General features: G+C 37.9%; 2 protein-coding genes across 3 annotated transcripts in view; one reads left to right on the top strand and one right to left on the bottom strand.

Moving 5' to 3' along the window:
* The window catches only part of gdpd4b (glycerophosphodiester phosphodiesterase domain containing 4b), a 16,894-nt gene extending 12,983 nt beyond the window's left edge, over nt 1-3,911 (top strand). For both annotated transcript variants that reach the window (XM_005725386.2, XM_005725387.1), the window contains exons 12-17: nt 141-365; nt 502-659; nt 743-890; nt 1,860-1,942; nt 2,060-2,139; nt 3,749-3,911. In XM_005725386.2, the coding sequence (XP_005725443.1) occupies nt 141-365; nt 502-659; nt 743-890; nt 1,860-1,942; nt 2,060-2,139; nt 3,749-3,831 (777 nt within the window). In that variant the 3' untranslated portion in view covers nt 3,832-3,911. The remainder of the gene's footprint in view (nt 1-140; nt 366-501; nt 660-742; nt 891-1,859; nt 1,943-2,059; nt 2,140-3,748) is intronic.
* Nucleotides 3,912-4,953: 1,042 nt separating this feature from the next.
* Nucleotides 4,954-11,766, bottom strand: part of myo7ab (myosin VIIAb) — a 50,168-nt gene continuing 43,355 nt past the window's right edge. Inside the window, exons 39-47 of the mRNA XM_013908842.1 lie at nt 11,591-11,696; nt 11,275-11,388; nt 10,261-10,348; nt 10,046-10,152; nt 9,645-9,830; nt 8,632-8,748; nt 8,396-8,479; nt 7,844-7,963; nt 4,954-7,365 (exon numbers count right to left, since the gene is read on the bottom strand). Of these exons, the coding sequence (XP_013764296.1) occupies nt 7,273-7,365; nt 7,844-7,963; nt 8,396-8,479; nt 8,632-8,748; nt 9,645-9,830; nt 10,046-10,152; nt 10,261-10,348; nt 11,275-11,388; nt 11,591-11,696 (1,015 nt within the window). The 3' untranslated portion in view covers nt 4,954-7,272. The remainder of the gene's footprint in view (nt 7,366-7,843; nt 7,964-8,395; nt 8,480-8,631; nt 8,749-9,644; nt 9,831-10,045; nt 10,153-10,260; nt 10,349-11,274; nt 11,389-11,590; nt 11,697-11,766) is intronic.

Genomic DNA, 11,766 nt, shown 5'->3' with positions numbered 1-11,766 from the left:
TCTTATCTTATCTTATCTTAAATGAATTCCTCATGACAACAGCCAAAAATGGGAAAAAAAATCAGTTGGCCAATGAAAAGCATATCACATGTCATCTGAAATCACTGTATTGATTGGTTATTGATGGTCACCCCCTGCAGCACAACCCATTTGGCACGGCTGGCTCTCTGAACGCAAACGACCGACAGCAAGCTGGAAACCAGTCGGTCTGTAGCCTGCAGGCCTTCCTCCAGCTGGCAGCTCAGACGGGCAAACTCGTGATCTTCGACCTCTATCGGCCACCCAGAGATCACCCTTTCAGAGACACCTGGATCCAGCGCACGCTCGAGGTCATCCAGAACGAATCATCCATCCATTCCTCACAGGCGAGGCTTATTTATTTCTCTATCACCAGACTCCACTGTGAAATATTGTAATTTAGCATTTTACCGTTTGAAAAGAGTAAAGAGTGCAGTTACTGTGAGTGAGTAGTAGGTAACACTGCTTGCGTGCCATATCTAGGTGCTTTGGCTGCCATCAAATCTCAGAGCTCTGGTCCAGGAACTCGATCCTGAGCTCCAGCAGACTTCAGGCAGTCGGCTCCCTCTAGAGGAGCTCCAGAGTAACCACATCGTCAAACTCAACCTGGACTACACTTCCATGTCTGCTGAGCTCATCAGGTAACACAAGTGTGTGTGTGTGTCTATACTGTCCTCCTCCTTAGTTTAGTAATATTCATGACTTTCTCCTCTCCTGTGTGTAGGGAGTACACTGCAGTAAACATCACCACAAACTTGTATGTGATCAGCCAGCCGTGGCTCTACTCTCTAGCCTGGTGTGCTGGAGTGCATTCAGTCACCACTAACGCCCCCCAGCTGCTCAGCACCATCAGTTCCCCTTTGTTTATCATGGTGAGTTCAAGCAATGCGCTTCATGTCTGACATCGACCTGTTCTCTCTCTTTCTTACTGCAGATGCTTTTATTTTGAAACACTTGACCTAGTGATGATACCATATAGTTAGGAGTGGGGAGTAAGGGTATCAATTTTGAGGTAGTTTGGATGAGGTGCGGTTGTAGTATCATGTAGTGGGGCTTTACCTTTTATGGTCCAAGCTGCTGAAGCAACCTACCAAATCACATCAGTCATCCAGCATAATCAGGGATTAAACCAAACTCATAGCAACTCCTATTTAACCTTCAGTAGTCCGGTTTCTGGTTTTAATGATTATTTTACCCTATTCCTGCTTGTTTAATCGATTGCAATTTTTAGGTTCTAATAATTGTTCATGCATGCGTGTTTTAAAGTATCCTGCGGTTGAGTGTTTTATGTTTTTTTTTATCTGTAAAAACACAACGTACACTGTGTATATCGTGAGCTTGTGCTACATAAATAAAGTTTTGCTTGCTTTTGTTGTTACATTTGTTTCTTATATCTGTTTTAATACATCATTTAGTCATCTAAAGCACTAAAACACATCTGTAGCATGCTAAATTATGTTATAATACACATTGTTACATATCATTGGGCAATTCTTTACCAGAGAGGTGTTGAAATCTTTTCAAGTGTGTTCTCGGCTTTGATTAACTCTTGATATTTCTTTTTATAGTACTACAGCCGGCAGGCCTCCTGGTCGATTAAGTGCTTGGTTACTTTAACTTGCAGCACCATCTTGTGGTAGAAATGAGTGCTACAAGCTTTATCAGGGAAGCTTTTAAACCATATTTAATCACAGGAATTTGCAGTAATTATCAAGATGATAAAAGGAATGATAAAATGAACTGTGGTTTTATCTGTTACCTTTTTATTATTGTTTCATGTGTGAAAGATATTAATATTCACCTGTTCACTTCCATACGGTCTCTTCTGATCTGCTTCTCAGAGTCCCGATGAGTACAAACTGATGTGGATTCTTACTGATCTGATGTCCTTTGTGCTGATCCTCCTTATCTTCTTCTTCCACAGGTGGAAAACACACACACACACGCGCACACACACCTACCTCGCATCCAATACATCCAACCTGTATTCTGATGTAATCGCGATGTTTCGCTCTCTATCAAGATGAAAATGTGTTTTCAGATGGAGAGAGAGAGAACTGGCCTTCTGCACGGGCAGCAGGATCAAGTTGGAAGGTGGCACTTACAGCAAATTTAAAAAGGGTAACTTACCATAAAATAAACGTCAGACTTAAAAAAAACAAACAAACAAAAAAAAAAAAACTAGAAGAAAACTGGAGTCTAGATATGTGATGCACACAGACATTTTCATCTCTAGGCTAAATTAAAAGCACCCCATTGAGAGTAAACAATGATTTTTTTTTTCTGTACTTATATAAAGAATCTGGTGTTTAAAACCCCATAAATACATCAAATAAAGAATCAACTAAATGGAAATATAACCATCAGATTGGTTAAATTTCTCAATAAAAAATGAATTTGTCATGAACTATGCACTTTGTATTTATACATGTAGAAAATGTAATATAGTATATATTGGGAAATTGCCATTATAAGGTTGTTTACAGACTTAAACTGATTTATTTTCTTACAGTATAGGTTTTCACAAAGATTTAATTATGAGATGAGGAAGTAGACGTACACTGTAATCAGTGCAAAACAAACAGGTCTAACATCTTATTTGCAATGCAAATGCAATGATTATAAATCAACAATTGTTTTTCACAGTTGTAAAACATTTTTGGGGAGTCCTGTGTTAATACAATGTGATGGAATTAGTGTGATTTGTGATTATTTCTCATCTACCTCCTGTAGTTTAAGGAGCTGGTTTGATATTTCACACTGAGGACTGAATTAGAGGACTGAAAATGTTAACAAGCAAAAACAAAAAAGAAAAAAACACAACCGTGTGTGTGTGTGTGTATAATGTTTCCAGCTTGTGAAAAAAATGAGGATTTAAATTTTTTTCATGGGGGTGTTTGAACTTTTGGTCAGAAAAACCAAAACATCTAAGATGCCACCTTAAATTATAGAAAACTACTTTTACATTTTTAATTTATAGTTAATTTTATAGTTTAATACACCCTTTAATAACTCCATGACCTTATCTATAGCATCTTTCATTCTATATGAAGTCAATCAGTACCTCCCATCTGAACCCCTCAGAATCAGCTGATTGGTGTTTTTTTTTTATGACAACTTTAGTATATTTAATGAAGCCACACAAACTTTTACCTTCATACTAAGAAAGTATTCCAAGAACACAAGGCTGGGTTGGACTCATTTTTATATTATTCATGTTTTTCCAGGATTTTTTGGAGCTCTCATAACGTAAATATGGGAGATATCAATATGAAAAAGTTTTTTTTAGGGCTAAAAAACACAGTTTAAACAAACAAACTGCAGATAAATCAATTCCCACTGCCACAATATGTGTATCATATCCTGAGAACCTGCCTCTTTGAAGCTAAAAGAGGGCACCCAAAAACATGAGTATCATTGGAAAAACCAGCATGTCCTCTATAGAGCACATCATCAGGACTTATTAGGGTAGCTTAATTAAGTCAAAAGATATAGACCAAAAACAAATGTTCATTACAGCGGATATAAATGAATAGGACTTGTCTTATGAGGATATAAGTGCATAAAATTGCCATATGTAGCAACTTAACTTAAAAACTGAAAATTCATATATGCAAATGGGAGTTTCCAGAAGGATTTTTCTGGTCCAGGCTTTATGGGGCTAAAAACCCAACATTTTGACTTATGGACAGCTAATTTTTCTTTCTTCTGACTATATCTTCTCTCTCAGAGCTGAGTGATATCTGGTCGGTCTCCAGTGGGAACTCAGCAGCGGAAAGGATGCCCAGCCTGGCGGCTGTAACAGAGCACTAATGTCTGCTGAGCCTTCGAAGCCCAATCACACACTGCCAACCTCGAAAAACTGTCTTAATGAATTAAAGTGTCTGAAACAATGCTTCACTCTTTATTTATCTGGTTTAGCGTTTTAAATAATTTTACGTTAGACTTAAAATGATTAGCAACAGCTAGCAGCTTAGTTTAGCTTAGCACAATAACTGGAAACACAAGGGAACAGCTAGCCTGGCTCTGGCTAAAGCTAACAAAAATCCAGTGTCTTATTAGATGGCACTTGTTAAACCTTTCCCACAGGGGCCGTTTTAGTCAACCTGATTTTATATTCCTCTATTTAAATTAATGAGAAACTCTTTATATTGAGCTGTATTAAACAGTGTCAAATAATCAGGCGCGCTAGTAATGTAAGCCAAAAGCTCAGACTCCAGAGCGGTTAGCTCAACATGCTAACTTTTTTTCAGTGGCAGAAACAATCATCGATACTAATTTGGTTATCTAGATTCTAGGACACAAAAGGTAAGCCCACCTGCTGTTCAAACCTTCTGTTTGTCTTAGGAAGCCAGTCAGAAGACAGTTGGCTTAAATGGGATGAAGCTAAAACGGCATATGAGATGTTTTAACAGAGTAACTACAACAACAACTAAACTGTGGAGCTGAAAATGAGCCAAATAGGACCACATTATAAAAACTTGGACTTAAGCAATTTACAGGTAATGAGCATTAACTGAGTAGAATATACATTGTTAAGAAGCGCTAAAATATTATGGAGAAAATTTTGTTTCAGAAGTGTCACAGGTGTATGGTATGATTTTGAGTGCTTATAATTGCCTGTTACATTTCACAAACAACCATTTTAACACATTTGATTATTTAAAATGTGTATGTTAGAACCTGAATAAATACTGATAATGTATGCACACATTTTTAAATTAAACATCACAAATAAGATCATTTTTGCATTCAAATAGCTTTCTGTAAAAAGCTCAATCTTTGAGTATACCTATTTGTATTTGTAAGAGATTACTTTTAATTAAAATGTTGCAATTTATACATGATTGTAAGGATATAGCTTACAAGTAAATATCAGAATGAAAGTTAATTTACAGCTGGTACTTGGATGTCTTTGATCATGCAGGAAAAATTCTCTGGCATCTAAAATCTCATGTTGCAACCACACAGGACTCTTTGGAAAATGTTATTTATTATTTCTACAACATAAGATATGTGGTCATATGGATGAAATAATTTCTGCTTCATAAACATCATCCAGAACAAACATAACTCTGTTATGATTTACAAATTAATACTAAATTCATATATTAAAAAAGGAAGAGACAAATACGAATCATTTACCAGCTACAGTACACATGGAGACACTGAAAAAAAATCCCTACTGGATACAAAGAGTGCTTGAACTTTGTGGCACACACATGGGATGCTAACGATGAAGTAAAAGCAACATTACTCGTATTTCCTCCACATCAGTGCTATGTTCAAGTCCAGATAGTGTTTACAGGTTTGGAGATTGTTCCTGATGTGGTTGAGGTTGACTGTGAAAATTGGCAAAGTGTAACAAATCGATCAAATCAAAGAAGAAGAAAAAAGGAACACATCTGAAATGTACAATTTTTTTTTCTAAATGTCATAACGTTGATTTAATAACCTTGGGACAACTGTAAGCATAAATAAGAACACTACCTACAAGTTAAATAAACAAAAAGAACCAGACGACTAATGTTATGGGGAGATGTTGCTTCAGATAGCCATAGTTAAAAGTCAGGGATGAATGAAGCATCACAGAATCTCTTGGGATTATAAAGATTTGGGTACAATAACGGCACAAATTAATCCATTAATTCAAAAATAATGCAGCATCATTTTGACTTGACCTGCAGTCAGTCCGGTGGGGTTCCAAAGGTTCAAGTAGAGTCATCATTGATATTTATTAGTCCTTTATTTATCTAAAAAAAATCTCATTGAGATTAAAAATCTCATTTCCGAGAGAGACCTGGCAAGTCTTAAGTCTACAAACTTGTGAGTTGTGTAAATATCAGATTTCTAATGTTATTAGTCTGCCTAAAAACATTTTTTGTGATGAGGTTAGTGGCATTTTCTTTTGAGCCAACACAGACGCTCTGAGGCGGAACACCTTTTCAAATTTTGAATATGCAGATAAAAAAAGTAGCTCCAGAGAAAATTCTGCTCAGAAAAGGTTTGGAAACGCCCCTAACGTCATCAGAAAAATATTGTCATGACCAAACTAGAGATGCAGGGGTAAAATTTGGCAGTTTTTCTGTGAGAAATATCATTATTGTAGTATTATTGAAGGGTCTGTACCTTACAATATAAAGCGATTTGAGGTGAGAGTTGTTTATCTAAATGAACGGAAGTGAATTTAGGAAGTATATTACGATCCTTGAATTTTTCAATGGAAAACAGACGGTGAGACTGGGAAATTTTCTTATATTGGATCATTTTTTAAATGTCTGTGAAGATTCTCAGTCATCCAGGTCATCGTAGTTTGAGGAGCTTGAAAAGCATCTGGAGAAACTTAAAGTCCAGATGCTTTTCTTTCCAAGCTCCTTAGATCAGTTTCTAAAGAATGAGTCTAAATTGTATAAATGGGAGTTTGTTCATGCCTTTAGGATTCTAGTTGAACTTTTATGCCATTTTATATTCTTAATGAATTATAATCAAGAATATGATCTATAAAGTAGAAGCAATTCAAAGATCTGAAAAATAACAACTGTTGATTTGACACAAGAAGTGTGCACGCATAAATCTCGTGCATACCTCTCTGCGTAAATATCACCAGGTCCAACATAGCAAGATTTCTTTGAGACTTTATGGAAAAGTGACAAGGATGCTTCTTCAGATTTGAAACCGGCATGTTAAGATGGAGATTAATAGGACAGAAAATGATCTAACTGCTATTTCTTTTCTAACAGAAACACTAAAAATGACTGGCTCCAGATTTTAAATGTAGTGTTTTAAGGATCGGTTCATCGATGATGCCAAACAAGACATTTAACTGTGCTCCCCTAACACAGTCAAACGAGAACAGTTGCATTCATCACTTTCAGCCTATGTAGGACCAAGTTCCTACTTAGTGACACTTTATAAATACAGGCCCAGCTGTTTCAGTGCAGATGTTAATAGTATAAAAATCTTTTTGCACACTTCAGTCAAGACATGTGAAAAGTGGTTTCATTGAAAGTTGAATGTGTCACACTTTACAGCACAGAGAATAAACGTCACTGCTAATCACTGCAATTACACAAAGTCCAGCTTCAGGAAAAAGTCATTTAAAGGCAGCGGGTGAGTTTTAAGACAGGACCGATGTTATAGTGTGAAAACATTAGAGCGTCACAGTCAGCCATTAGCGCGTTTTTTACATTCTGCCGTGTGGGTGTTTGTGTCCAGCTTCGATCAAATGGGATCAATGACTTTCCAGCCTTCTGCTCACTTGCTGTTGCCCCGGGACGTTCGCTGTTTGGTCATCGTCGTCAGCATCTGGCTGATGTAAGAGGTCAGGAGGTCGTCCATTTTGTAGCCCTGATGGATGAGAATACATTAATGATTGCTTTGTGGGATGTGCGGCTCTTTTCACTGTATAAGGATCTATTATTATTCACACAAGATCACTGATTTGATTTTCTCATAAGTTTTCCTGTGACGTTAGAACTGTTACTTCACCCCTTTTCTCTGAGCTGTAATCAAGTTTGAAGTTAAAAAGAGAGCACAGGTAACCATGCAAAATCGTTTCAGACACCACACTCAAAAAAAACTTGATTACACATGAAATAAATGACAGATTCAAATGTGAACGCAAAGATTTTGCTTCCTGCAGAGCGTAATCTTGTTGGTGGAACACGTGATAAACGAGAGAGTCTACAGAAAAGACTGACAATTAAATCTGCTGGCACGCTGCTTTCACTGCTCAGGCTGTGCATAATCACATTAAAAGCAGCTTTGTTTGGAAAGCTAAATGCTCACACTCTTTGTTTCATGTTACAAAAACTTAAGAGCTCACCAGGGACGTTTCACACAGCAGCTTGCTGCCTCGCACCAGGTTTCCAATGGTGATGTGAAAGTACGTGTTGCCGCTGCTCCAGTTGGAGATCTTGGTGAAAGGGTGAGTGATGAGGATGTCCTACAGGAAATTTTGATAAGCCGGATAAGAGAATAATCCAGTGCTAAACTTCACATAAAAAACAAATATTTGCAGGTTTAAATCAAAAACTAATTGCGAAAAAAAAGTGCTTTGAGTGCTCAGATATTTAATTCAAAGGAACAGTTGCCTCAACGTGCTTTATATTGTAAGGTAAATACAATACAATAATACAGAGAGAAACTACAGTAATAGAAAAAGGCACCAACAATCAGAAAAGCCCCTATGAGCAAGGACTTGGTAACAGTGGGAAGGAAAACCTCTGTTTTAACAGGAAGAAACCTCTGGAGGAAAACAGGCTCAGGGAGGTGCATCTATCTGCTGTGACCAGTTGGGAGTGAGGGGAGGGAACAGAGTAGCAAAGCGCTCTATCAATACAGATCGATTTAAATATCAAAGATAAATGTGTTCCACCTTAGACTTGGGATCAATCAGACTGACTCCATGTTTGTTGATTGCTATCAGGAGGGTTTCTGGGTAATTAGGATCAGTTATTTGCTGCAGAAAAAGCAAAACGGAAAAACCAAAAATGCGAAGTTTGTCACAGTGATGTGCTGCTTTTTTAAAAGTGAAAGAAGATAAAAGAGCAGGAAACAGTGAATGCAGAAGTTCCAAGCTTTCATAAACTAACGAGTCTCTAGCGTCTTTACCTTGACTTCGAAGAAGGCCGAACCAAACGTGGGCCACTTGTAAATGATTTTGAGGAAGGAGAGTTTGGCTTCTTCCCGAGTCTTCCCTGAGTGCTTGTTGAACAGCGACACGATGGACTGAGACACACAACAACAGGAAGATGAAACACTCATTCACTCTTTTTGCACACAGACTTGTAAGTGATTACCTGTAAAAGTAGCAAGCAGCTGTGGGATATGTTTTGGATTTTAATGTTTTCGAACTCCTAGAGAGCTCTGAAAACAGTAGAGACTCTTTTTGGGGTTTGGGATGACGTCAGAGAGACAAGCTGACGTGCTGCTACAGATTTAAATCTCTGCATATCTCCTGGTGATTGTCTCGAGTTCTTTTTAATCAGTACAATCAGCACACAACTTTTAGTTTGTTTCAGTTTGATAGATCATTTTAACTCATTTGAAACTTAAGTACCTACGACTGATTAAGGAACGTGTATTTAGCAGCATGGCTCAGGCCGAGACTCCTTTTTCAGGCCTCTAAAAATAACATTTTTCTGAATCCGGTGCTTCAAAGGATCCTATAAAAACACATGAGGTCGGCTCTTTTGCAATAAAAGCTCCTGCATAAAACATCTGAGTCACCTAGAAGTTTTAATGTGCGACTAAAAGTTTTTGTCTCACTAGATTTCCACGACAAGTTCAATCTAACTTTAGTGTTTTTTACTTGTTGGTTAAAACTTTAACTGCCTAGCATAGGAGCCAAAAAGCACCAATCGCCAGACCTTATTTCTGGATTTTTGAACGAAAGCATGAAAACATCTTAAATATGTAACTAGAGAAAGAACTGTGATCACCGAGGAAAGGTTATGAATGAATGAACACCCGAGGATTAAATCCAAATCTGATGTTTTGAATTCTGCATCTGTGGCAACAAACTGAAGAGGAAATTATTTTTGAACATAGTCATCATTAGCCTGAGGCCATTCCTGCATCCAGACATTCAGTTTTTTACCATTTTTAAATCTGCGCGTGCTCACCCGCTTCCAGTCGTCGGGGGACAAATGTCTGATCTGGTCCTGGGGGACGAGCTCCTTCAGGATCTTGGAAATATTGTGGAAGTGGGATTTATCCTCCTCAAACTTCACCCTGTAGATCAGCGCTGCCAGCTGGTGTACCTCCTCCTTTGAGCACTTGTGGTAGCCACGCAGATACTTCGGCAGCTCCTGCAGAAAAAGACAACAGCTGGTAAGAAACCGATACCACACACAGATTTTCTTTTTTGAAGCTTTGCACAGCTGGAGGGAAGATAGAGACAGAGAGCATGATTCAGAGTTTAGTCTACACCATCCATTCTACATCAGGCAAGTTTAAAATGTTTTATCTCAACATTTAATCAAGTAAGAGTAACCAGATATACTGATACTGCAGAGGGACTAACCTGGTAGTAGTGGAAGATGGAATCAGCCATGGAGTCCTTTCCAGGAAGTGTATTAGTCCACAGCTTCTTCATGAAGAACACCTGGTAGGTCAGAGAAGGCACTACACCTGCACACAGCACAAAGGTGAAAAGACAAACTGGTAAAGAAAGAAGAATCAGCGAGAAGATCAAAGATAATCTGAGCTTCAATCTGAATCTGATCTGATGGGCTTTACCATCTTTTACATGTCTGGCTTTCTTGATCCAGTCAGTCAGGTGCCTCACAAAGTCAAAGAAGAAGTCGCCGTCAGGCACGCTGATGACCTGGAAGTAAGTGAAGGATTTAATTGTGTAAAGAAGATCCATGTTGAAGGGCTTCAATGGTAGGCATGATCCCTTTTTCCTCAAAAATAAAGCTATTATTCAAAGTAAAAAGTTACGACTACATGTAAACTAATCACACGTACAGGCAAAGTCTGTACAGATGAAAGTAAAGCAAAAAAAAAAAGTTAAATAAAAATAATTACAAGCAAACTGAGCAGTAAAGGACAACCTATGAATACCCCCCACCCAAAGAACAAACGAGTACTGAGAGCTGCAAAACCAGCGAGAGAAAAGCAAAATGACCTCAGACTGAAAACCACCTCAGAATGATTTCCAGAAACAAATCCACACCACCGAAGATGAAAACTTATCATGCAAACAAAAAACAAAATATAAACACAAAAGGAACCAGGAAGTCACGGACTAACAAGAAATCAATTAACTGATTACAGAGAGGTGGTAGAAGAACTTAAAAATCCAGAACCACTGAATAAGTAAATAACATGACTACAAACACACAAAAAGAATGACTAACAAATACAAAATAACACACAAATCAAACATCTGCAACGAGACCCAAAACAACCAAGAGAAGACTCACAATTACCACAAAACAGGAAGAGGGTCAAACCAGTGAAAATAGGATGCAACATAAAAACAAACTGACTCCAAATTAATGAAAAATGACTAAAAATGTTACTTTTTATGAATCTGAAACAACAAATTCTTGGTAGAGAACCAAACGTCTACCAGAAATATGACAGCAGAGAGAGCAACAACTACAAACAGCACAACAGGAAAAGAAAAGTCATCAGCATAGAAACAGAAAACTATGGCTTTTTTTGTCTAATCTGTCTATTTGCTGCCCCTGAGCTGAGCTTGTAGTGAATACGTTTGTACGATCGGGCTGCGGATGAAGGCGTCACCTTGTCAGTGATCTTGACGAAGAGACTGAAGCCCTCGGAGGATTTGAGCATCAGACGTCCGGAGATGTTGTGGCAGAAGTCTTTGGCTTTCGTGCTCGACTCCACCTCAAACACCTGTGAACACAAACATAAACTAAAGTCAAGCTATAAGCAGAATATTTAGTACATGTGCAGAAAAATGTGAACGATGCAAGTTCACTGTTTGTTTAAAGAGGTGGCACGTCTCAAATTACAGTTTTTTCCCCTTAGTGTACAAAATGCACAGTTGTAAAATACCACATAACAATGTACTTTTTGAATGTTAGTCGTAACTGACCTCGTCTGAATCGTCAGGGAAGTAAACTTTGTGGAAGATTTGCGTCGTCTTGTGCTGGATGGCCTCCACCTCCACCAGGTGAGGAGGGTACTTCCTTGATCCGTTTCTAGCACAAAGGGCAGTGAGGATGAATAATGAATAAAATATAATAAAAACAATTACTAGGGGTAAAAATT

The sequence above is a fragment of the Pundamilia nyererei genome, unplaced genomic scaffold, assembly GCF_000239375.1.
Source record: "Pundamilia nyererei isolate P.nyererei 1_Seehausen unplaced genomic scaffold, PunNye1.0 scaffold00015, whole genome shotgun sequence".
In the NCBI taxonomy this organism is placed as follows: Eukaryota; Metazoa; Chordata; class Actinopteri; order Cichliformes; family Cichlidae; genus Pundamilia; species Pundamilia nyererei.
The sequence above is the reverse complement of the archived record's forward strand: the minus strand, read 5'-3'. Positions and strand labels throughout refer to the sequence as shown.